This window comes from Macaca nemestrina, chromosome 20 (genome assembly GCF_043159975.1).
Source record: "Macaca nemestrina isolate mMacNem1 chromosome 20, mMacNem.hap1, whole genome shotgun sequence".
Lineage (NCBI taxonomy): Eukaryota > Metazoa > Chordata > Mammalia > Primates > Cercopithecidae > Macaca > Macaca nemestrina.
Genome location: NC_092144.1, coordinates 13,449,069 through 13,474,779, shown reverse-complemented (window position 1 = coordinate 13,474,779; position 25,711 = coordinate 13,449,069). Strand labels below are relative to the sequence as shown.

At 55.7% G+C, this 25,711-nt stretch overlaps 1 protein-coding gene and 1 pseudogene across 8 annotated transcripts in view; both read left to right on the top strand.

Annotated features, from left to right (window-relative positions):
• LOC105497846 (adhesion G protein-coupled receptor L1) overlaps window positions 1–16,547 on the top strand; it is a 63,663-nt gene extending 47,116 nt beyond the window's left edge. For 5 of the 8 annotated variants that reach the window (XM_011769426.3, XM_011769355.3, XM_011769510.3 and 2 more), the window contains 19 exons: window positions 598–1,419; window positions 2,669–2,983; window positions 3,599–3,702; window positions 3,999–4,184; window positions 4,518–4,556; window positions 4,706–4,889; window positions 5,077–5,202; window positions 5,742–5,956; window positions 6,246–6,416; window positions 6,846–7,055; window positions 7,156–7,376; window positions 7,581–7,647; window positions 8,088–8,179; window positions 8,760–8,928; window positions 11,354–11,482; window positions 11,653–11,749; window positions 11,829–11,957; window positions 12,114–12,131; window positions 12,648–14,759. In XM_011769426.3, coding sequence (XP_011767728.1) covers window positions 598–1,419; window positions 2,669–2,983; window positions 3,599–3,702; window positions 3,999–4,184; window positions 4,518–4,556; window positions 4,706–4,889; window positions 5,077–5,202; window positions 5,742–5,956; window positions 6,246–6,416; window positions 6,846–7,055; window positions 7,156–7,376; window positions 7,581–7,647; window positions 8,088–8,179; window positions 8,760–8,928; window positions 11,354–11,482; window positions 11,653–11,749; window positions 11,829–11,957; window positions 12,114–12,131; window positions 12,648–13,390 — 4,037 coding nt within the window. In that variant the 3' untranslated portion in view covers window positions 13,391–14,759. Of the gene's footprint in view, window positions 1–597; window positions 1,420–2,668; window positions 2,984–3,598; window positions 3,703–3,998; window positions 4,185–4,517; window positions 4,557–4,705; window positions 4,890–5,076; window positions 5,203–5,741; window positions 5,957–6,245; window positions 6,417–6,845; window positions 7,056–7,155; window positions 7,377–7,580; window positions 7,648–8,087; window positions 8,180–8,759; window positions 8,929–11,353; window positions 11,483–11,652; window positions 11,750–11,828; window positions 11,958–12,113; window positions 12,132–12,647 lie in introns of all 8 variants that reach the window. The other 3 variants (XM_011769701.3, XM_011769786.3, XM_011769606.3) reach the window with 2 other exon arrangements.
• On the top strand, window positions 14,805–16,547 carry LOC112423430 (uncharacterized; annotated as a pseudogene).
• Window positions 16,548–25,711: the final 9,164 nt, after the last annotated feature.

Below are 25,711 nucleotides of genomic sequence, written 5' to 3'. Positions count from 1 at the left end.
AACGTGACTCTACGTTGCAGTTTTTGCAGGAGGAAGAAAGTGGAGTTTAAAAAAAAAAAAAAAAAAAAAAAAGTCTGTCCGGGTGTGGTTGGTGAAGGATGGGACCCTGGACCCTAGCTCTTCCCTAAGTGGCAGAGAAGAGGGAGAAGGGGCCGGATGCTAAGTCCCTGGACCGTCAAAGTCAGGAGTGACTGTAGTGGGGAGATTCTGCCCCCACTTAAATCACACGGGACCACCTCTGGGAGGGCTCTTGCCAACTCCTTCTCCCCAGCCTGTGGGGTCTCTAGCAGCCAGGGAAGGGAAGAGGGGCACCACTTCCCCCCACTAACCCTGCTCTTAATGGCCTTCAGGGCTCACATTTCCAGGGAGAGGGGCAGCTGGGCAGGGCGTGGGGAGGGGGGTCGGGTCCCAGCCCGGAAACCCCCTTCCCATCACCAGCCCTACCAAGCAACCGTGACTGCAGCAGCAGGAGGGGACAACCTGACTCCCCGCCGGCAGCGTGACCAACTTGCCTCTCTCCCCCTTCTCTCTCTTTCTCCTCCCTCTCGCCTCTGCCCCTCCTCTCCCGTCTCCTCCCCTCCTGCCCGCTCTGCCCAGTCTTCGTGTGCCCAGGGACCCTGCAGAAGGTGCTGGAGCCCACCTCGACACACGAGTCGGAGCACCAGTCTGGCGCGTGGTGCAAGGACCCGCTGCAGGCAGGTGACCGCATCTACGTGATGCCCTGGATCCCCTACCGCACGGACACGCTGACCGAGTACGCCTCGTGGGAGGACTACGTGGCCGCCCGCCACACCACCACCTACCGCCTGCCCAACCGCGTGGATGGCACAGGCTTTGTGGTCTATGATGGTGCCGTCTTCTACAACAAGGAGCGCACGCGCAACATCGTCAAGTATGACCTGCGGACGCGCATCAAGAGCGGGGAGACGGTCATCAATACCGCCAACTACCACGACACCTCGCCCTACCGCTGGGGCGGCAAGACCGACATTGACCTGGCGGTGGACGAGAATGGGCTGTGGGTCATCTACGCCACCGAGGGCAACAACGGGCGGCTGGTGGTGAGCCAGCTGAACCCCTACACACTGCGCTTCGAGGGCACGTGGGAGACGGGTTACGACAAGCGGTCGGCGTCCAACGCCTTCATGGTGTGCGGGGTCCTGTACGTGCTGCGTTCCGTGTACGTGGATGATGACAGCGAGGCGGCTGGCAACCGCGTGGACTATGCCTTCAACACCAATGCCAACCGCGAGGAGCCTGTCAGCCTCGCCTTCCCCAACCCCTACCAGTTCATCTCCTCCGTTGACTACAACCCTCGCGACAACCAGCTGTATGTCTGGAACAACTATTTCGTCGTGCGCTACAGCCTGGAGTTCGGGCCGCCCGACCCCAGTGCTGGTGAGGACGACTCACTTCCAGGCATGGAGCCCGCTTGCCTTTGTCCCTTCCACCCCACCCACCCGTGGGTCCCAGGGTGGGGAGCCCCATCCTGTGAGCTCTTGGGGATCGGGAGGTAAAGGAAATTCACAGCACGTGACAGACGCTGTTCTAAGCACTTCACAGTCATTAACTCATCTCCTCCTCATGGTCTATGATAGGGATCCTTACTGCCCTGTTTTACAGATGAGTACACTGAGGCACTGTATGGGTAGGGGATTAAGTTATTTGAGGGTTTCTTTTTTTTTTTTTTTTTTTTGAGAGGGAGTCTCGCTCTGTCGCCCAGGCTGGAGTGCAGTGGCGCGATCTCGGCTCACTGCAAGCTCCGCCTCCCGGGTTCACGCCATTCTCCTGCCTCAGCCTCCCGAGTAGCTGGGACTACAGGCGCCCGCCACCTCGCCCGGCTAGTTATTTTTTTGTATTTTTAGTTGAGATGGGGTTTCACCTTGTTAGCCAGGATGGTCTCGATCTCCTGACCTCGTGATCCGCCCGTCTTGGCCTCCCAAAGTGCTGGGATTACAGGCTTGAGCCACCGCGCCCGGCCTATTTGAGGATTTCAAGCCAGCCTCCCAACCACTGAACTGTACTGCCTCTCCCTGGGGCTTGGGCACCTTTACTCCAGGAACCCTTGGATCCACCAAAATCCTGGGTGGAAGTCCAGTATCCACAAAAGAGCTGAGTTGCTGATGTTGACCGGGCTGAGGGCAACTCTGCAGTCTTCTTTTACCCCCCTTAGCTGCCCTGCTAGCTCTGTGCCGCCCCAGGGCTCCAGGAAGCCTGATCTAACCCCATCTTGTTTGCAAAAGGGGGAGCTGAGGCCCCCAGAAGGAAGCAGCATAGCCAGGTTACATAAGCCAAAGTCAGCTAGAAGGAGGGTGGGAGGCGGTGGTATTCAGCCCCTGCCTGGTGGCGGGGCGGACCTGGATCGGGGAGGGCTCCTGTCCCCCAGACACCTCTGTCCCTGCCTCTCCTGACTGTTCTCTCAGACCTTACGGAACACATAGTGGATTTTTACCACCCTTTGCTACTTTATATGGTCCCATGGGCATAAGGGACTTTGGTGGGCACAGAGAGGCCAGGGGAGATCAACTCCCAGACCCAGCAGGGCCCAGCATGTGTTTCCACTTGAGTAGGTGAGGAAGATGCTAGGATGGCCTGGGGCCCGCTGCCCAGGCGCGCTGTGGCATGGCCCTGAGCACGGGGATGACCCTATCTCATATCCCCTCTCCAGGCCCAGCCACTTCCCCACCCCTCAGCACGACCACCACAGCCAGGCCCACGCCCCTCACCAGCACAGCCTCGCCCGCAGCCACCACCCCGCTCCGCCGGGCACCCCTCACCACGCACCCAGTGGGTGCCATCAACCAGCTGGGACCTGATCTGCCTCCAGCCACAGCCCCAGCCCCCAGCACCCGGCGGCCCCCAGCCCCGAATCTACACGTGTCCCCTGAGCTCTTCTGCGAGCCCCGAGAGGTGCGGCGGGTCCAGTGGCCGGCCACCCAGCAGGGCATGCTGGTGGAGAGACCCTGCCCCAAGGGGACTCGAGGTGAGTACAGAGGCTGCGGCCAGGGGAGGGATGGGGGCCGTGCCCCCCGCAGCTTAGCACAGATGCATGTGTGGGTGGTGGTCTCTGCTGCGAAGCAGAGGCTTTCTGAGGGCAGGGGTCATCCCCAGTGACCAGCAGAACTCTCAGGGCACAGAAGCCACTCAGTGCCCCTGGCCCGGCCTGCGGAACCTGCAGGGAGCCTGCAGAAGGCGACCTGGCTCCCAGCCTCAGACGGACCTGTGACTGCCCCAGGCACAGCCAGTTTCACATGGGTGGCCAGCTGAAGTGCGAAAAGGGCAGGGCCGCGTGTCCTGGAGATCTGAGGGGAGGGTTGGCAGGTGCTTTGTGGAGAGGGGGCGTTCAAGATGGGCCTTGCTGGAAGGGTCTGATTCTGGAGGCAAAGACAGAAGGGGGCAGGAGGGAGAGCTCAGGCGAAGGGAGTGGCGCCTCTTTCAACTGTCCGGCCCGCTTCATGTCTGTTTCTCCGTGTTTCCCTCACCTCCCTCTTCGCCCGCTCGTCCCCCGCTCTCTGTCATCTCCTTTCCCCCTCTCCGTCCCATCCTTCTCTTCTTCCCTTTGGCTCCCTTGTCTGTTCCTGTCTGTCTGTCCCTGCAGGAATTGCCTCCTTCCAGTGTCTACCAGCCTTGGGGCTCTGGAACCCCCGGGGCCCTGACCTCAGCAACTGCACCTCCCCCTGGGTCAACCAGGTGGCCCAGAAGGTACCAGCCACCACCCCTCGCAGGCAGGCACATGTGCTCAGGCCCAGGGCCCAGGGCCCAGCAGGGGTCGTGGAGCAACTGGGGAGACTCGGGCTGGCAGGTCTGGAAGGCAGGACTGCGGGGTCACCTCTCTGGCCTACAAAGGGAGCAGGGACAGATGGGGTGGGAAAGGGCAGACGGTGATGGGGAAGTGGAGAGAGAAAGAGGAGAGGCTGCACGGGCCAGGGAAGCTGGGGAGGGCAGGATGGTCCCTGACAGACCTGGGATTTCCCCTCCCTGCCCCCCACCTCATACAGATTAAGAGTGGGGAGAACGCAGCCAACATCGCCAGCGAGCTGGCCCGACACACCCGGGGCTCCATCTACGCAGGGGACGTCTCCTCCTCTGTGAAGCTGATGGAGCAGCTGCTGGACATTCTGGACGCCCAGCTGCAGGCCCTGCGGCCCATCGAGCGCGAGTCAGCTGGAAAGAACTACAACAAGGTGGGGCCTGGTGGCGGCGCTGACCTGGCGCGGGGAAGGCGCCTGCCCCCAAGGGCACAGGAAGTATCCAACCTGGTACCTCCCAGCCAGACTGCCACCTCCACTCCCTTCCTCAGAGAGGAAGGACCCCCCCGCCCAAGGACTGCTGGGTCTCACTCCTGTGCTGCCTCAGACGGTCCTGGGTGTTGGGGATCCCTACGGAATGTCTTGCTGATAGCCCAGCCCTGGGGCAGTGGTAGCCACAGATGAGAGAGCTATACAGATGTGACAGTACTGGGGTGAGGGAACTGGCGTCCAGAGGTCTGGCCTGACATCACCTCCATCTCTTTCTAGATGCACAAGCGGGAGAGAACTTGCAAGGATTATATCAAGGTGAGACCCAAGGGGTCCCAGTGTAAGGACCGTGGGCTCCGGCTGACGGGAGAATAGGGGTATAGGTTGAGAAGAGGGCATGCAGAGCCCACCCCAAGGAATTAGAGGGTGTTGAGGGGCTCACAGCACCATCCCCCCTGCCTGCGCAGGCCGTGGTGGAGACAGTGGACAATCTGCTCCGGCCAGAAGCTCTGGAGTCCTGGAAGGACATGAATGCCACGGAGCAGGTGCACACGGCCACCATGCTCCTGGACGTCCTGGAGGAGGGTGCCTTCCTGCTGGCCGACAACGTCAGGGAGCCTGCCCGCTTCCTGGCTGCCAAGGAGAACGTGGGTGAGTGCCACGGTCACCCAGAGCAAACTCAGATACGAACCTTAAACCATGGGGTTCTGGCCTGGAGGCCGCAGAGGAGCTACCCGACGCTTGGGCGTCTTGCCACAGGGTCTTGTTCTGTAGCCTGAGCCCCTGGACTGGGAACAGACCCCAACTGCGTGTGCCTTGCCTTCCCCTGTCCCCACAGTCCTGGAAGTCACAGTCCTGAACACAGAGGGCCAGGTGCAGGAGCTGGTGTTCCCCCAGGAGGAGTACCCAAGAAAGAACTCCATCCAGCTGTCTGCCAAAACCATCAAGCAGAACAGCCGCAATGGTCAGTGTCCCTGGCGGGGCCTCGGGTGGGGAGGCAGCCCCCTCCCTGCCCCCTAGCCCTGTGCCAGCATCTCTGTGCCATTTGTGGAGGGCAGCAGTCCTGAACTTTCCTCCTGCTAGTGTAAAATTTGAGGGGATTCATGGGTTCCCTGAAGTGCTGCAGAGCCCCAAGGGTGAGCCTTACAGTTGCAAAGCTGGCTCCTGGGCCTCACAGCTCAGACAGGATGGGGCCACTGAGACAAAGGTTCAGAGAGGTCAGGGGCTTGCCCAAGGTCACACAGTGAGAATGGGTGGGTCGGAGGCCCAGGCCATGTGTCCTGGCACACTGCCCTGCTGTTTCGAACTGCCTTCGGCTGAGCAGTGGTCTTGTGGACAGGGCTTCCTGCCCCCCACCTGCCTGGGCTATGGAGTGGCTTCAGAGGTCCCAGTGGCCGGCATGGCCGAGGGCTGAGGAGCTGGCCGAGCTGGGAAGCCAGGGGCCTGGACAGAGGTGCGCCAGCTGAGGATGCTGACACATCCAAACATGCCTGTCCTCGCCAGGGGTGGTCAAAGTTGTCTTCATCCTCTACAACAACCTGGGCCTCTTCCTGTCCACGGAGAATGCCACAGTCAAGCTGGCCGGCGAAGCAGGCCCGGGTGGCCCTGGGGGCGCCTCTCTAGTGGTGAACTCACAGGTCATCGCAGCATCCATCAACAAGGAGTCCAGCCGTGTCTTCCTCATGGACCCTGTCATCTTCACTGTGGCCCACCTGGAGGTGAGCTGAGCTGTCCTTCTCCCTCCATGGGGGTCCCTGTACCCTCTGTGTTCCCAAGCTGTGTACCTGCCCCTCGACCATGTGCTCACTTCGAGAACAAGTTATGGGTTCTTCCACTTCAGTAGCTTGGGCCATTTGTCCCCAGAGCTCTTAGAATGTCAGCTGGAGCCCCAGACTCCAGGCACTTCTTTGATACTTGGCACCATCCCTGTAGCCAGGTGTGGGGGGCCGGAATGGGATTCCCCGGTTCTGACTCCAGCTCTGACACCCCGGCGCCACCACACAACAGGACAAGAACCACTTCAATGCCAACTGCTCCTTCTGGAACTACTCGGAGCGTTCCATGCTGGGCTACTGGTCGACCCAGGGCTGCCGCCTGGTGGAGTCCAACAAGACCCATACCACGTGTGCCTGCAGCCACCTCACCAACTTTGCCGTGCTCATGGCTCACCGCGAGATTGTAAGCTGGCTGGCGCTCTGCTCCTCCCGGCAGGCCCGCTTGCTGGCCTGGCTTTGCATGGCATCCTAGAGAGATCATGGGCAGTGCTGGGGAGGCCGGCCTCATGGCTGTGGGGGGCTCCTAGTCTTGCCTGGGGCATGAGGCCATGCATCTGGTTCTCTCTGGTCATCTATGGCCATGGTCCCACCGTCTCCCAAGGCACTCTGGAGAATCAAGTTGGTGTCACGTTAGTCATCTCTCCACTAGCCTTCCAGAGCATGAGGAAGTGAGCACATTGCTGCGTGCAGAGGGGTGGGGCCTGCCAGATTGGCGGCACCAGAAGTCGTCGTGGCCCATGGCCTTGCCCAGGGCCCTGTCTGCAGTGGCACCTGGCTGAGCCCAGTGTGCAAAACCAAAGGCCCTGAGCGTGCCCCCTGCTCCTGTCCCCAGTACCAGGGCCGCATCAACGAGCTGCTGCTGTCGGTCATCACCTGGGTGGGCATCGTGATCTCCCTGGTCTGCCTGGCCATCTGCATCTCCACCTTCTGCTTTCTGCGGGGGCTGCAGACTGACCGCAACACCATCCACAAGAACCTGTGCATCAACCTCTTCCTGGCTGAGCTGCTTTTCCTGGTCGGGATCGACAAGACTCAGTATGAGGTGGGCTGGGACTCGAGGGCAGGTGACGGCCAGCGCCTGGGGGGCCGGGAGAGGAAAGGGGACGCCTGCCCGAGCCCCTCACCCTCGGTGCTCCCTGCAGATTGCCTGCCCCATCTTCGCCGGCCTGCTGCACTACTTCTTCCTGGCCGCCTTCTCCTGGCTGTGCCTGGAGGGCGTGCACCTCTACCTGCTGCTGGTGGAGGTGTTTGAGAGCGAGTATTCCCGCACCAAGTACTACTACCTGGGCGGCTACTGCTTCCCGGCTCTGGTGGTGGGCATCGCAGCTGCCATTGACTACCGCAGCTATGGCACCGAGAAGGCGTGAGTTTCCACATCCCAGCCCTGCACCGGTTCCTCCCGCATGGTTCCCTGCTGGGCGGCACCCCTTGGGAAAGGACCCTCAGGGCAGTGGCCTCCCTTCCTCCTGATCCCAGAGGCTGTAGCCTGCAGAGTCCTAGGTCTTCATGGGTTGCTGGGAATGGCTCCTCGGCTTCTCTCTATACCCCGGCCCTGTTTCCTTTACAGCTGCTGGCTCCGAGTGGACAATTACTTCATCTGGAGTTTCATCGGGCCCGTCTCCTTCGTTATCGTGGTGAGTTGGGAGGTGACACCCCTAGCACCACATCTTCCTTCATCCAGGCTGGCCTTGACTCCAGCCCCTGCCCCCACCACACACACACACACACACACACACACACACACTCCCCACATCGGAACTGAGCCACCAGCTGAGAGGATGAGAGTGTGCTGGGTTCATGGAGCTCCGATGCTGAGGGCTACTCGCCTGGGGGACTGTGATTTGAGCCCCTACTGTATGTCAGGCCATGGGCCTTGTCCTCCCAGCAGCCAGGAGTGGCATTCAATTGCCAGTCATGTCAGTCAGCTCACTGTCACCTCAGGGGCAGATACAGGGTTCTCCCAGCAGAGGCGAGGGCCACAGCTGAGACTTCACCAGGCCGGGCCCATGTCTCAGTGCTCACTGAGGGAGGCAGGGCCACTCTCAGCCCAGCCTGTCCCTTGTCCCGCCCCCAGGTCAACCTGGTGTTCCTCATGGTGACCCTGCACAAGATGATCCGAAGCTCATCTGTGCTCAAGCCTGACTCTAGCCGCCTGGACAACATTAAGTGAGCCTCACCCCTGCCTGCCCCCTGCCCCATGACACACCCCCACCCCGCGCGGGGCCCACCTCCTCCAGGGTGTCCTAAAAGGTAGTGCTGTCACCTCTGGTGACACATACTGCGATTTTAAGTACCAAGAGGGGTGTTTTATTGTGGTCACTATGTGCCTACTTAATGGGTCTTAGAAAGTGTATCATTAGCACGTCCAACCTGTGGTTTTAGAGGCATGACTGTGTAGGGTGAGGCTAAATTCAACAGGTGAGTGTGTTTAAGGGCAACTTAAAGAGAAATAGGCAGCAAATGTAGCCTCAGTGGTCTGGAAATTTGGCAGAAACAATGAAGGTGGCAGAGGAATGACTGATGTTCACAATACCCCGACCCCGACCCAGTACCTTTCCCTCAGGCCCAGGCTGGGGTGGAGGCATCCTGGGCAGGCCAGTGCCCCTAAGGCCCACTCAGCCTGCTCAGGGCTTTGCAGACAGTGCCCAGGCCCACCCAAGGGCCCCTTTGTAGGCTGCAGGGGAGGCCCGGGCTGAGGCCGTCCCCTCCGGTGGGTACTTTGACACCTCTATCGCCCCACCCCCAGATCCTGGGCTCTGGGGGCCATTGCGCTGCTGTTCCTGCTGGGCCTCACCTGGGCTTTCGGCCTCCTCTTCATCAACAAGGAGTCGGTGGTCATGGCCTATCTCTTCACCACCTTCAACGCCTTCCAGGGGGTCTTCATTTTCGTCTTTCACTGCGCCTTACAGAAGAAGGTGAGGTCGAGGCGGGGTCCTGGGTCACAGCCTCCCTTGGAGACATTTCCTGGGCATCCCGGAAAAGGCAGCGAGGGTGGAGGAGACTCAGGGGCTCCCTCAAGCCCCCAGTGAGTGCTGCAGGGCTTCTACGGTCAGGTCTGCGTCCACGGGGAGGGGAGCACGAGCTCAGGGCTAGGGAGGGTTTAACCACAGGTGAAGAGGGTTCTGGAAAAAAGCAAGATACAGCAGCTTAGAGGAGTGAGAGCAGGACAGATTTGGTGATGGGGAACCCTCACCACCATGAGGGCCACGAGTCAGGCCTGGGAGGGGGAGGACTTCGGGAGCCACCCTGAGGGAGCACTGCCTGCATTCATAGTTCAGGAAATAATTATGAATTTTGTGGTGACAGAAAGGATCTTTTTAAAATAAATGTGTTAAAATCTGAATCTTAAGAAAACATACAGGCCAGACGCGGTGGCTCACGCCTATAATCCCAACACTTTGGGAGGCTGAGGCGGGCGGATCACCTGAGGTCAGGAGTTCCAGACCAGCCTGGCCAACATGGTGAAACCCTGTCTCTACTTTAAAAATATAAAAATTAGCCAGGCATGGTAGCAGGCGCCTGTAGTCCCAGCTACTTGGGAGGCTGAGGCAGGAGAATCGCTTGAACCCGGAAGGCGGAGGTTGCAGTGAGCCGAGATTATGCCACTGCATTCCAGCCTGGGCAACAGGGTAAGACTCTGTCTCAAAGAAAAAAAAAAAAAAAAAAAAGGACTGGGTGCAGTGGCTCATGCCTGTAATCCCAGCACTTTGGGAGGCTGAGGCAGGAGGATCGCTTAAGCCCAGGAATTCGAGACCAGCCTGGGCAACAGAGACCCTGTCTCTATTTAAAAAAAAACAAAGGGGACAACAGTAGCCGGGGAATGTGGGCAGGGAGTGGGGGGTACAGGCAGCACTGTCAGGACTGAAGCTGGGGAGACGGAGCTGAGGCATTTGTAGAGTCAGCCCTGGCAGCAGTGCGGGCGATGGAGACTGCTGTTAGACTTGGGGAATGGTGAAGCGGGTAAGGCTTAAGGCAGGGGATGGCGGAGGCAGTGATCATGAGAATCCTGGTTGCAAGGGAGGAGGTGGCCTGTGTCCCTGCTCTGTCCATCTGTCCAACACTGTCCCGGCCCCTCCTCAGACAGATGGTCAAAGACAGTGTCTGCGTGGCCCCCACCTCACACGCAGTGACAGCGATGTCCTTTCAGGGGACCCCAGGCCCCTATGTTCTGATCTGGGCCCCTCGGCTCCCCTCCCTCCAACCTCCGCTCTCAGACACCTAGATGTGGACCCTCCTCAGAGTGCAGCCCCTGTTCTTACGTTGGCCTAAATGAGGCCTCTGATCTATTTATTTTTTTAGGTTTTTAAATTTTTTAATTATTTTTTTTGAGACAGAGTCTCGTTCGGTCCCCAGGCTGGAGTGCAATGGCGCGATCTCGGTTCGCTGCAACCTCCGCCTCGTGGGTTCAAGCAGTTATCATGCCAAGTAGCTGGGATTACAGATGCCCACCGCCACGACCAGCTAATTTTTGTATTTTTAGTAGAGATGGGGTTTCACCATGTTGCCTAGGCTGGTCTTGAACCCCTGACCTCAGGTGATCCACCCACCTCTGCCTTTCAGAGTGCTGGGATTACAGGTGTGAGCCACCATGCCTGGCCTCCTCTGGTCTATTTAAAATCACAACCAGTTTGGCCAACATGGTAAAACCCTGTCTCTACAAAAAAAAAAAAAAAAAAGCCGGGTGTGGTGGTGTGCGCCTGTAATCCCAGCTACTCGGGAGGCTGAGGCAGGAGAATCGCGTGAACCCAGGAGGTGGAGGTTGAAATGTGCCAAGATCGCGTCATTGCACTCCAGTCAGGGTGACAGTGCGAGATTCCGTCTCAAAAAAAAAAAAAAAATTCACAACCCGCTCCCAAGTCAGCACTGCCTAACCCCCTTTCCAGCCATAGTTTTCTCCGCAGCACGTAACACCATCCAACAGCCTGCATATTTATATATTCATCTATGTTCTGTCTCTGTCTACCGAAATATAAGCTCTCAGAGGTACGGATTTGTGTCTGTTGTCTTCCGTACCATCCCTGAGGCCTAAATTGTGCCTGGCACATAGCGAATGCTCATTAATGCTCTGTTGATTTTATGAATGAATGAAAAACTGTCAGTGGAGGTGGAGAAGAGGATGGGCCTGAGTAAGAAGAGATTGAAACCTGATCGGCTGGCTGTTGGGGGACAGGGGACAGCAAGATTTCCATGGCTTGCAAGTTGCTGAACAGGGCAACATAGTCATTGGAAGCTCGATCTCTGGCCTCCCAAGGCTGGCTGTCTTGTGACCAGCCTTGTGGTAGGCTGGATCACAGAGGAGGCCAGCGTCCCGACCAGCTGACTGTCCTTCTCAACCCCCAGGTGCACAAGGAGTACAGCAAGTGCCTGCGTCACTCCTACTGCTGCATCCGCTCCCCTCCCGGGGGCACTCACGGATCCCTCAAGACCTCAGCCATGCGAAGCAACACCCGCTATTACACAGGGACTCAGGTATCAGGCCAGACAGGGCTCCCTGGGGCTGAGTGTTGGAACCTAGAGCCTGAGAGGCGGGGAGTGGCTTGGCCTGGGTTTCTGATCGTGATGATTGGCTGAGCAGGCTCAAAAAGACGCCAGAGGGTGGGTGGCCCAAGGACCCCCTCACATCTGGGTTGTGTCCCCAGAGTCGAATTCGGAGGATGTGGAATGACACTGTGAGGAAACAGACGGAGTCCTCCTTCATGGCGGGTGACATCAACAGCACCCCAACCCTGAATCGAGGTGAGAAGGCGTCCCTCTGCCTCTGGCGCCGGTCTCTAGAGGCTCCCGGCCGCCTTGTGACCTCTGATCCCTTGGCCAGGTACCATGGGGAACCACCTGCTGACCAACCCTGTGCTGCAGCCCCGTGGGGGCACCAGCCCCTACAACACCCTCATTGCCGAGTCGGTGGGCTTCAATCCCTCCTCGCCCCCGGTCTTCAACTCCCCAGGTGAGAGCGCGGGGGAAGCATCCCAGGTTGGGAAATGGAGGGTTTGTGTCCCAAGGGACCTCCGCCTGGGATGTTCTGTGCCCCAGAACTGGAGCCTGGACTTGCATTTCAAGCTCACCCTCGCCTTCTCTTTTCTCTCCTGGCTGCCACCTGCAGGGAGCTACCGGGAACCCAGTAAGTGTGACTCTTCCCTGGGGATGTTTCTGAGGCTGGGGGAGGGACAGACAGTGGCCTTCTCAGATGGCCTCACTTGAGGAGAACTCGGGATGCCCTTCCCATGCCCACATCTCCCCACCCCCCGACACACAGCCTCTGGTTGGCAGCCGAATGGAGGATAATGGATGGTGTTCATTGAGTTTGGGCCGTTAGGTGCTGAGGGTCTGAGCATAGGAAAGGGATCCTGTCGCCCAGGCCTCCTCACACTGCTGAGATTCTGAGCCTCCAGCTGAGGATGAGACTCTGGGGGAACTGGTCCTTGTCCCCTACCTTTCATCAATCCACTGCTGGGCTGGTGTCTCTACTGCCAGTGAGGGAGAAAGGGGATGTGAGACCAGAGATCCAGGGGGTAGGGGAAGCCTACGGAAAACCAGCAGGAATCGAGCCCCACTTCACACAGACTGCATCCCCTCACTAACCCCTAGTGCATCCAGGGCCCCTCTTCTACCTTACCAGCCCCTTTCTGCCCTGCAGAGCACCCCTTGGGAGGCCGGGAAGCCTGTGGCATGGACACCCTGCCCCTGAACGGCAACTTCAACAACAGTTACTCCTTGCGAAGTGGGGATTTCCCTCCCGGGGATGGGGGCCCCGAGCCGCCCCGAGGCCGGAACCTAGCTGATGCGGCGGCCTTCGAGAAGATGATCATCTCGGAGCTGGTGCACAACAACCTGCGGGGGAGCAGCAGCGCGGCCAAGGGCCCTCCACCGCCTGAGCCCCCCGTGCCACCTGTGCCAGGGGGCGGGGGCGAGGAAGAGGCAGGCGGGCCCGGGGGTGCTGACCGGGCTGAGATTGAACTTCTCTATAAGGCCCTGGAGGAGCCTCTGCTGCTGCCCCGGGCCCAGTCGGTGCTGTACCAGAGCGATCTGGACGAGTCGGAGAGCTGCACGGCCGAGGACGGCGCCACCAGCCGGCCCCTCTCCTCCCCTCCGGGCCGGGACTCCCTCTATGCCAGCGGGGCCAACCTGCGGGACTCACCCTCCTACCCGGACAGCAGCCCTGAGGGGCCCAGTGAGGCCCTGCCCCCACCCCCTCCCGCACCCCCTGGTCCCCCCGAAATCTACTACACCTCGCGCCCGCCAGCCCTGGTGGCCCGGAATCCCCTGCAGGGCTACTACCAGGTGCGGCGTCCTAGCCACGAGGGCTACCTGGCAGCCCCAGGCCTTGAGGGGCCAGGGCCCGATGGGGACGGGCAGATGCAGCTGGTCACCAGTCTCTGAGGGGACCTCATGGACCAGGGGCTGGTGGCCCAGGCCAGGGAGGGAACCCTGGGCAGGGCTCTGGTGGGAGAGGGAGACAGATGGAGGCAGTGGCTGGTGGGCCACTCTCTCCAGGTGCCCCTCAGCCATGGGCCCTACAGTCCCCTCAGGGGACTCTGACCTGGGGGCCTGAGGTGCCAGGGTTCACAGACAGGGTTTCCCACCAGCCACATGCACCAGCTCTATTTGGGGGAAGTGTAGTGAGGAGGAGCCCAGAGGTCCCCAGGGGAGTGAGGAGGGAGAACTTGGAAGGGTGCAGCCCACTTCCAGACTCTCCACTCTCCCACCCTTCTACGCCGTGAAGGGAAATGAGGGCTTTAGTTTCCCTGGGCGGGAGGGGCAGCTTCTGAGGTTGCCAAAGGCCCCCACTGGATCGAACCTGTCAGCTGCTCCTCTCCGCAGCCAGAAATGCTGCCGGCCGCACCCAGAGGGAGCAGTGAGGCAGGACAGATGGACAGGTTCCTCCTGCGCTACAGTTCCTTGCTCCCTGGAGACTGGGAAAAGGCCACAGGGCAGGGGGACTAGGCAGTGGTGGCTGGTGGTTTAAAGGTCGAACTTTCTCTGAAGCTCCTTTCCCCTTGCTCTTGGTCCCTGCCCCCCAAGCAAGCCTGCCCCCTCTGCCTCCCAGTGCACCCAATGACCCCCTCCCTTGGGGCGACTCCTGATGAAGCACAACTCCCCGCAGGGCCCCCAGCCCACAGGGGTGGCCATATTTGGGCAGTTCCCAGTCCTGTGGGCTCGGCTATCTGGGGAGCAGATTTTGGGTCTGGATCTCCCTGGGGAGTGGGTCCTGGGCTTGGATCTTTCCCTAGGGGGCCCTCTTACTCCTTCCTCTCTCCTCCTCCTCCTTCCCCATTGCTGTAAATATTTCAACGAAATGGAAAAGAAAAAAAAAAAAGACAAAAAAAAAAAAAAAGACAAAAAAAATCTCATCACTTGAAGCCACCGGGAGCCTGCGGCCCGGGCCAACCTGGGCTTTCTCCGGAGCAGAGCGGCGCTGCCGGCCCGGCAGCCAGGACTTCTCCGTGTACGTGCATCCCCAGTCCCCGCCGGGGCGGGCGGGCCGCCAGAGCAGCTTTTTACAATCCAGAGACAGAAAACAAAATCTAGATGCAACAGCGAAACAAAGAACCCATTTCCTTCCTGGCACCCGTTTCTGTCCCCTCCTTTCCTGCTCTGCCTGCCCAGCATCATCAGCCCTCCTGGGGCGTGTACCTCACTGCCTGCCCCAGGACCAGAGGCCTGTCTCCCCCTTCCCTCCCCATCGGCCCGGGGGAGACCCCCTCACACCCAAAGATGCTTTGTCAAGATGGCTGCGCTGTCCCTTTGAGTTCCTGCTTCTTGTATATTGCTTTGGGGACTCTAGCTGGGGAAAATGGGGCTGATTTCCCACCTAGAGAGGTTGATGGCCGGGGGAAAATGGGGAGGAACTGGGGTTATGGAGGGCATGGGTACGGCTGAGGAGGGTGCTGGAGTGGCAACGTGGTCTTCTGTCTGGGGGAGGGGGAAGGGGCAAAGGTGAGAGATCACCTTCCCTACCCTCCACCTTCCCGCAGGGAGGACGAAGCCAGGTGCCAGGGCTGGGGTCAGGACACCCATGTGCTGGGGGGGCTTGACCCCAAATCCCAGACCCTGGAAGCTCCAGGCTTGGGATGTCTCCTGAGCACCTCTCCCAGCCCCTCCTCTCCAGCCTGTCAGCCCAGCCTCCCCAGTCCCCTCCCCTCAACTCTAGGGGTAGCATAGCCCTGAGGCCACCTTAGCCCAGCCCCTGCATTGCCATTTCCCCAGAGGTGGCCCGTCCACCTCTGCTCTGACCTCTCCCCGTCTCTTTGCCCCTCCTTCTTTTCTCACAAGTGCCATGAGTTTTCAAACATCTTCGGGTCTCAGCCTGCTGCTGCCATGAACTTTGTTGGGTTAAGGGGGAGGGGCTCTAGGAAGGAACTGGGGGGAAGGGGACAGGTAGGTGGCTGGAGGGACCCTTTTTGCTGCTAGAAAGCCCCTCCCTTCTCCTGGGGAGCTGGGGCTGGCTTGTCCCCATCAATTAGGGGAGAAGGGGTCAGACCAAAGATGGTGGTTTGTCCCGTGTAAGGGAACAGGTGTGGGGAAGAGATGGGGTTGGGTTCCAACTCTGGCTTTTTCTAGTAGAAAGGCCTAACCCATTATACCAGAAGACTATGGGTGAAGTCTAGATGGGGAGGAGAAGTGAGGCCAGGGACAGTCTTGCCAGACGACTCTGAGGAGGGCAGGGGACAGTTCCATGGACCTTCCTGGACTGCACTAGGCTAGGAGCTCTTGTGTGGAGGGGCGGTCAGAAGTCTGTGAAGAGCGGGCAGGAGTCATGGGCAGGCAAAGAGCCGGCCCGGCCCGGGCAGCAGCCCAGCTACAGCCTGTGGCTGCCCCCGACACCAGGAGGAGGGCCGGGAGAGTTCCAGGGGGGCTGAGAGACACAGGGAGGCTCACTTCCTCCCTGCCCAGCCTTCCTTGTATTTCTCCAGACTCGGACAATCAAAGGGAGAGAGGGTGTATCAGTCCTGTTTCAGCCGGCATCGCCCAGTGGCTTCCAGGCCTCAGAGCTGTGTGGCAGGGCCCCCTGCTGGGGCTGGACACCACTGCAGTCCAGTGCAAAGCTGCCCCCAGAGCCCAGGTGTCCCCCCCACCTAACCAGACCTGGTGCCTTGACGCCCCCACCCCAGCTGGGACGGTACAGAGAAGGGTCTTGGTTTCCTCTCCTACTCCCTTCCTTGGGCTCCTGAAATTTGCTCCTAAATCTTGTTAATTCTTTTTCTCTGGATTTTGGTTTCTTTTGGCTTTCCCTTGCCTTCCCTTTCTCTCTCTGTCTCCAACTCTCTTTCCCCACGTGTTTCTCGCTGTCTCTATGTTCCTCTTCTCTCATCCTCAACTTTCTGTCCATTCGGGCCTCCTCCCCGCCTCCCACGCCCCAGCCCCTCCCTCCTTGGTCTCCTTTTCGATATGCCAAACCAATTTTGGGTCGAGTGCATTTAACGAGAACAAAACAAAAGGCTCATAACAACAAGAACGTTTCAGAAAAAAACAAAAAGTTTAAAAAAAATTGTTGAGTCAAAAAGTCAAACAATAAAGAAATTAAGATTTCTTGGAATGACAAGAGTTGTGTGACTTCTTGAGCAGGGGAGGCACGGTGGCTCAGGCCTGTAATCCCAGCATTTTGGGAGGCTGAGGTGGGTGGATCACTTGAGGCCAGGAGTTTGAAACCAGCCTGGTCAACATGGTGAAATCCCATTTCTACTAAAAAGACAAAAATTGCCGGGCGCGGTGGCTCAAGCCTGTAATCCCAGCACTTTGGGAGGCCGAGACAGGTGGATCACGAGGTCAGGAGATCAAGATCATCCTGGCTAACACGGTGAAACCCCGTCTCTACTAAAAAATACAAAAAACTAGCTGGGCAATGTGGCGGACGCCTGTAGTCCTAGCTACTCGGGAGGCTGAGGCAGGAGAATGGCGTTAACCCGGGAGGCGGAGCTTGCAGTGAGCTGAGATCCGGCCACTGCACTCCAGCCTGGGCGACAGAGCGAGACTCCGTCTCAAAAAAAAAAAGACAAAAATTTAGCTGAGCATGGTGGCAAGCACCTGTGGTCCCAGCTACTCGGGAGGCTGAGGCAGGAGAATCGCTTGAACCTGGAAGGCAGAGGTTGCAGCGTGCTGAGATCGCACCACTGCACAACAGCCTGGGCTATAGAGTGAAACTCTGTCTCAAAAAAGAAAGAAAGAAATGGTTGAGAAGATCTGCACAGGGGTGTCCCCATGGGCTCTGGTCTGTGCTTGAGCATTCAGAACCCCTGGCAGAGGCCTGGCAATTATAGAATCATTCACATTGATGAGACCTTGGTAAGTTCCTGGGCTTGGTGGAGCATTCCATGTGCAGTTTCTCTGAATCCTCACAAAATGCTCCCGGGTGGAGACACCTTTACAGATAGGGAAACTGAGGCTTACAGCCCTTAGATGCATGCCCAAGTCTCTGGCCAGGCCACTGTCCCATGCTGTGTCTCACAGAAGCCCTTCTTGGCCCAGACGTCTGTCCCCAGGCTGTACTAGAGCAGAGCTCAGGAATTTTACACTGTGATGTCTCATTACAACTGCCATTCCTACACTCCCACACGCTGCTGGCATGGAGCGCTTTCAAACCTGATACGGTGGAATTGCATCATGTGTGTGTCACTTTCTCAGTTCACCAACGAACTGCCCGTGCCGAGAGAGAGGAATAACTACTCAAACTACAAGGATCAGCCGGGCGCGGTGGCTCACGCCTGGAATCCCAGCACTTGGGGAGGCTGAGGCGAGCGGATCACTTGAGGTCGGGAATTCGAGACCAGCCTGACCAGCATGGAGAAACCCCGTCTCTACTAAAAAATATATAATTAGCCGGGCGTGGTGGCGTATGCCTCTAATCCCAGCTACTCGGGAGGCTGAGGTGAGCGGATCACTTGAGGTCAGGAGGCAGAGGTTGCAGTGAGCCGAGATTGCACCATTGCACTCCAGCCTGGGCAACAACCGTGAAACTCCGTCTGAAAAAAAACAAGAAAACAAAAAAACAAAACAAAAAAAACTACAAGAATCCTTCTCCGGGCCCCTCCGACTTAAAAAGACACCTGTGTTTAGGACACCACCCACCTCCCCACAGCCACTCCTTCCCAGTCTTCGTGGCTGGCTCCTTCTCATCTGACCTAATGATGGGGAACACAGTGGCTCAGTCCTTAGACCTTTTCTCTGCCTGCTCTCTCACTCCCTGGAAGGTCTCATCCCATCTCATGGTTTGAGATACCACCGGGCAGGCGTGGTGGCTCACACCTGTAATCCCAGCACTTTGGGAGGCCAAGGCGGGCGGATCATGAGGTCAGGAGTTTGAGACCAGCCTGGCCGACAAGGTGAAATCCTGTCTCTACCAAAAATACAAAAATTAGCTGGGCATGGTGGCGCACGCCTGTAGTTCCAGCTACTCAGGAGGCTGAGGCAGGAGAATCGCTGGAACTCATAAGGCAGAGGCTGCAGTGAGTCAAGATCACGCCACTACACTCCAGCCTGGGCGACAGAGTGAGACTCCATCTCAAAAAAAGAAAAAAAAAGAAAGAAATGTTACCTATACACTGATCACCCTCAAACGTAGCTCTCCAGCCTGAACTCCTACCTGAGCTCCGGATTTGCATATATTCACCTACCTACCCCATCTCTCTCCCTGGTATCTGGTATCTGGTATCTTCCTAATCTCAAACTAACCTGTCCTAAACTGAGACGCTGGCCTCCCCGACCCCCATCTCTACCGCTGCCACGGGAAGAACGACACGTGAGGCTTTGAGGCTTCCTCACCTCAACTAAAAGTGAGTCCATCCATCCCTTGATTCAAGGCAAAGACCTCGGAGCTTCCCTTGAACTCATCTTGTTTGATACCCCACATCTAATTTGACAGTAAATGTAATGGTGGCTCTAACTTCTGAATATCCAGAATTAATTAGTTCTCACCCGTCTTTCACCAGGGCCACTACAACAGTCCCCTAAATATTATAGCTCCCTTGTCCCTCTTCAGGTTTTTCTCAGAAACTAGAGTGATCTTGCTAAACATATTTTGTCCCTCCTCAGCTCAAAACTCTCCAATGCTCTCCTCTCACCCAAAGCAGAGGTCAAGGTCAACACAATGGGCTACAGGCCCTCCAACCTCACCGCCTGGCTTCCTCCCCACCTTCCCTCCACTCGCTGGGCTCAAACACGCAGGCACCCTCTTGCCTGCCTCAGGGCCTTTGCACCGGCTGTTCTCTCTGCTGGCTTGGGCCCCCTCCCCCGTCCCCATATCTGCAGAGTTGACTTCCTCTCCTGTAGAGTTGATGAAAATGAAATCCTGCTTCCCAGAAGGCCTTCCCAAGCCACTCCAGAACTTCCTAACCTGTGCCTTGCTCTGTCTTCATAGTACTACTGGCTAGCAATTACGTTTTGCTTATTTGTTCATCATCTGCCTCTTGGCTAGAATGTAAGATGTGGAAACACAAGGGTTCTTGGTCTGAGCCTAGCACAGCATCTGGCACACAGGCCATCTGTAAGTATCTGTTAAAGAATGAGAGCTGGCCAGGCGCGGTGGCTCAAGCCTGTAATCCCAGCACTTTGGGAGGCCGAGACGGGCGGATCACGAGGTCAGGAGATCGAGACCATCCTGGCTAACACGATGAAACCCCGTCTCTAATAAAAAATACAAAAAAAACTAGCCGGGCGAGGTGGCGGGCACCTGTAGTCCCAGCTACTCGAGAGGCTGAGGCAGGAGAATGGCGGGAACCCGGGAGGCGGAGCTTGCAGTGAGCCGAGATCCGGCCACTGCACTCCAGCCTGGGAGACAGAGTGAGACTCCGTCTCACAAAAAAAAAAAAAAAAAAAAAAAAATGTTTATATATATATATATATAAACAAAGAATGATGGAAACTGTGAATCTGCCATTCCCTCGGCTGGTTCAGTTTCACTGTGTGACGCTAAGGTTTTAATTCAGCATGGCTCCAAAACCTAAGATCAGTATTTCCTCTGGTGCCCAGCTGAAGAGGCAATCTGTTCTCACACTGGAGGATGATATGAATCTGCTAGACTTTCTGAGAGATGCTCTGTGGGCAAGCATGGGGACTTTTTTTTTTTGAGGCGGAGTCTTGCTCTGTCACCCAGGCTGGAGTGCAGTGGTGCTGTCTTGGCTCACTGCAACCTCCGCCTCCTGGCTTCACGCCATTCTCCTGCCTCAGCCTCTAGAGTAGCTGGGACTACAGGCACCGCCACCATGCCCACCTAATTTTTTTGTATTTTTAGTAGAGACAGGGTTTCACCATGTTACCCAGGATGGTCTCGATCTCCTGACCTCATGATCCGCTCGCTTCAGCCTCCCAAAGTGCTGGGATTACAAGTGTGAGCCACCACACCTGGCCTAGCATGGGGACTTTTAAGAGCAGATAATTGGCCGGGCACGGAGGCTCACGCCTGTAATCCCAACACTTTGGGAGGCTGAGGCGGGTGGATCATGAGGTCAGGAATTCGAGGTCAGCCAGACCAAGATGGTGAAACCCCATCTCTACTAAAAATACAAAAATTAGCCAGGCATGGTGGCAGGTGCCTGTAATCCCAGCTACTCAGGAGGCTGAGGCAGGAGAATCGCTTGAACCAGGGAGGCAGAGCTTGCAGTGAGCCGAGAATGTGCCGCTGCACTCTAGCTTGCGCGACAGAGCAAGACCATCTCCAAAAAAAAAAAAAAAGAGTAGATAATTTTAGCCAGGCACGGTGGCTCATGCCTGTATTCCCAACATTTTGGGAGGCTGAGGTGGGCAGATCACTTGGGGCCAGGAGTTCGAGACCAGCCTGGCCAACATGGCGAAACTCTACTAAAACTATAAAAATTAGCTGAAGGTGGTGGTGCACGCCTGTAATCCCAGTTACTCAGGAGGCTTAGGCAGGAGACTTGCAACCCCAAAAGGCAGAGGTTGCAGTGAGCCAAGATCACACCACTGCACTCCAGCCTGGGTGACAGAGCAACACTCCGCCTCAAAAAAAAAAAAAGTAGATAATTTTACCTATATGTGATTTGACCTCATGCTCTGATTTGAAATCGAATCCCGCATACAATGAGAGTCAAATATGACCAGTCCTTCTGTGTCTTTTACTCTCCCCTTCACCACACACAACCTAAACCCACTGTGTCTGACTGGGTGTGGTGGCTCACGCCTGTAATCCCAACATTTTGGAGGCCAAGGCAGACGGATCACTTGAGGTCAGGAATTCGAGACCAGACTGGCCAACATTGCGAAATCCTGTCTCTACTAAAAAAAAAAAAAAAAAAAAAAAAGAAAAAAGAAAAAAGAAAAAAAAATTAGCCGGGTGTGGTGGCATGCGCCTGTAGTCCCAGGTACTCGGGAGGCTGAGGCAGGAGAATCACTTGAACCCGGGAGGCAGAGGTTGCAGTGAGCCGAGATCACGCCACTGTACTCTAGCCTGGCGACAGAGTGAGACTGTCTCAAAAATAAAAATAAACCTGCTGTGCCTGAAAACCTCTGACCCTCAGGTGGTAGTTAGTGGCACCCATTCATCCGCACGTGCCCAGGGACAGTACATTTATGCTGAAATGTATCATTTCAAAGTTCTTTCCTACATTTTATCTCATTTAATTCTCAGAATACATGTTTTGTTTGTTTGTTTTTGAGACAGACTCTCACTCTGTTGCCCAGGCTGGAGTGCAGTGGTGCAATCTGGCTCACTGCAACCTCAGCCTCCCCGGTTCAAGAAATTCTCCTGACTCAGCCTCCCGAATAGCTGGAATTACAGGCACCCGCCGCCAAGTGGCCAAAAAATATATAATTTTGTATTTTTAGTAGAGACAGAGTTTAGCCATGTTGGCCAGGCTGGTGTCAAACTCCTGACCTCAGGTGATCCGCCCGCCTTGGCCTCCCAAAGTGCTGGGATTACAGGAGTGAGCCACCAGCCCAAAAAGCTACTCGGGAGGCTGAGTAGCTTTTTTTTTTTTTTTTTTGCACTTCAGCCTGGGCGACAAAGCAAGACTTTGTCTCAAATAATAATAACAGTAATAATATTTTAAAAACCCTGAACATTGGGCCGGGCGCGGTGGCTGAAGCCTGTAATCCCAGCACTTTGGGAGGCCGAGGCGGGCAGATCACGAGGTCAGGAGATCGAGACCATCCTGGCTGACACGGTGAAAGCCCGTCTCTACTAAAAAAAAATACAAAAAACTAGCCGGGCGAGGTGGCGGGCGCCTGTAGTCCCAGCTACTGGGGAGGCTGAGGCAGGAGAATTGCGTGAACCCGGGAGGCAGAGCCTGCAGTGGGCTGAGATCCGGCCACTGCACTCCAGCCTGGGCGGCAGAGTGAGACTCCGTCTCAAAAAAAAATAAATAAATAAATAAAATAAAAAAAATAAAAACCCTGAACATTAAAACATTATAAAAATTAAAAGGCGTCTGGGTGCGGTGGCTCACGCCTATAATCCCAGTACTTTGGGAGGCCGAAGTGGGAGGATCGCTTGAGGTCAGGAGTTTGAGATCAGCCTGGCCAACATGGTAAAACCCCATCTGTACTAAAATGCAAAAATTAGCCAGGCGTGGTGGCGGGCACCTGTAATCCCAGCTACTCGGGAGGCTGAAGCAGGAGAATTGATTGAACCCGGGAGGCGGAGGTTGCAGTGAGCCAAGATCGCACCACTGCACTCCAGCCTGGGTGACAAGAGCGAGACTCTGTTTCAAAAAATAAAAATAAAAATAAAAGACAAGGCTCAGATGTGAGAACAACTGCACTCCATAAGACGAAGACAATCCGGCAGAAAAGTGGGCAATTCACAGAAGGCAAATGGCCAATAAACATGTGAAAATAGCTCTACCTCAATAGTCATCAAGGTAATGCAATCCGAAACCACTAATTCCTACCATCAGAAGGACAAACATTTTAAAGTGTTACAATAGCAAATATTTATCAGGACACTGTGACTGGCTTCGGTGGCTCATGCATGTAATCCCACACTTTGGGAGGCTGAGGTGGGCGGATCACCTGAGGTCAGGAGTTTGATACCAGCCTGGCCAACATGGTGAAACCCCATCTATACTAAAAATACAAAAATTAGCCAGGTGTGGTGGCGCACATGTGTAATCCCAGCTACTCAGAAGGCTGAGGCAAGAGAATCGCTTGAACCCGGGAGGCGGCAGTGAGCCGAGATTGTGCCACTGAACTCTAGCCTGGGCAACAAAAACGAAACTCTGTCTCAAAGATAAAAATAAAAATAAATAAAAGGTAAAGACACTGAGCAACAGGAACACTAATGGTGGGAGTGAGAACCAGTACCATCATGAAGAGCAGATTAGCAGCATCTCATAAAGGTGAATACTACCACAACCCACCGTCCAATACTTCAACTCCTAGGTATATCTCCCAGAGTAACTCCTATGTGTGCTCAAGGAGACATAGATACCAACGCATACTGCCACACCGTTTGTAATGGTAGAAAACTGAAAACACCCTAAATTTCAACCAAGTGAATTGATAAGTAAACACTGTCCAACAAAACTTTCTGTTCTCATGGAAATGTTCCTTATGTTCTTTATACACCATGGCGGCCACTAGCCACAGGCTCCTGCTGAACATGTGAAATGTGACTATGTGTCTGGGGAAGTGGATTATTTGTTTTGTCTAATTTTAATCTAAATAGCCCTATGTGGCTAGTGGCTACCTTATCAGCACAGTCGTATAGCAGTGAAACTAAGTGAATTAGAGCTACACACGTTTCCACATAGACAAATCTCAAAAGCATTACACTGGATGAAAAAAAGCAGGTTTCAGGCCGGGCGCAGTGGCTCATGCCTGTAATCCCAACGCTTTGGGAGGCCGAGGCAGGCGGATCACAAGGTCAGGAGATCGAGACCATCCTGGCAAACACAGTGAAACCCCGTCTCTACTAAAAATACAAAAAATTAGCCAGGGGTGGTGACGGGCGCCTGTAGTCCCAGCTACGCGGGAGGCTGAGGCAGGAGAATGGCGTGAACCCGGGGGGCGGAGCTTGCAGTGAGCCGAGATCACACCACTGTACTTCAGCATGGGGGATAGAGTGGGACTCCGTCTCAAAAAAAAAAAAAAAAAGAAGCAAGTTTCAGAAGGCAGAACCCAGTGCCACCCTAGTACCAGCTGTCAGGATACACCCAGGATGATCCTGCTATCAGAGGTCCCCAAGACCACACTGAGGTTCAATGACTCACTAGGAGGAGTCACAGGATTTAGCTTAGAGGTGTAGGCATGGTTGTGATTTATGATAGTGAAGAGACACAAGGCACAATCAGCAAAGGGAAAAGACGCAGGAGCTGAAGTCCAGGGGAAACCAGGACAAGCTTCTAAGAGTCCTCTCCTAGTGGAGTCACACAGGACTCCATCAATTCCTACTGCCAAGTATGACAGCACGAGGGATATGTGATCTACCAGGGAAGCTCATTACTCGGTGCCCAGAGTTGTACTTGGGGGTGGTCGTGTACCAAAATGCCAGACTCCAGAAGGAGAGCAGGTGTTCAACATGAACCACATTGTTAGTGGAAATAGTTTAGGCACTCATCATTTGGGGAACGGCAGGAACCCTCCCGAAATCCAAGTTCCTAGATATCAGCCAAGGGCCAATCTTTCAAACAGGCTTTTCTAAGGATAGCAGTCTCAGGCCTGCTAGGTTAACTCTAAATTGCACAGACACCAGTTATATAAAAGTATAGAACATGACAAAAACTATTGTTTAAAGATACACGCCTATATGCACAGAAGACTGTAAACACCAAATTCAGGGTTGCGGCTACATTTGAGGAAAAAGGAAGAGGAATGGGTTTCATGTAGGGTATAAGGCCCTTCAGTTGCATCTCTAATGTTTTAGCTTTCAAGCTGGGTAACAGTATTTTGCTATAGCACTTCTTACACTTTCTCATGTGTGCACCTGAACTATTACACAGGAAGAATGAAGACATACCTGCTTATCACTATGTGCTACTAAGTTCATAGTTTTTTGTTTGTTTTTAGACAGGGTCTCGCTCTATTGCCTAGCTAGGCTGGAGTGTAGTGGTACGATCTTGGCTCACTGCAACCTCTGCCCCTGGGGCTCAAGCAATCCTCCCACCTCAGCCTCCTGAGTAGCTGGGACCACAGGCACATGCCACCACACCCGGCTGATTTTTTTATGTTTTGTAGAGTTGGGGTTTTGCTATGTTGCCCAGGCTGGTCTTGAACTCCTGAGGTCAAGTAATCCACTTGCCTCAGCCTCCCAAAGTGTTGGGATTACAGGCGTGAGCCACTGCACCTCGCTGGTTCACACTGAGTACTTTTCACATTCCAGGTATATGCTAAACTCACCCTTTACATAGATTTATTTATTTATTTATTTATTTGAGATGGAATCTTCCTTTGTCACCAGGCTGGAGTGCAGTCGCGCAATCTCAGCTCACTGCAACCTCTACCTCCCAGGTTCAAGCAATTCCTCTGCCTCAGCCTCTGAAGTAGCTAGGACTACAGGCACACGCCACCACGCCTGGCTAATTTTTTTGTATTTTTAGTAGAGACGGGGTTTCACCATGTTCACCAGGATGGTCTCGATCTCCTGACCTCATGATCCGCCTGCCTCGGCCTCCCAAAGTGCTGGGATTACAGGCGTGAGCCACCGTGCCTGGCCAATTTTTTTGTATTTTTAGTAGAGATGGGGTTTCACCATGTTAGCCAGGATGGTCTTGATCTCCTGACCTCGCGATCTGCCCGCCTTGGCCTCCCAAA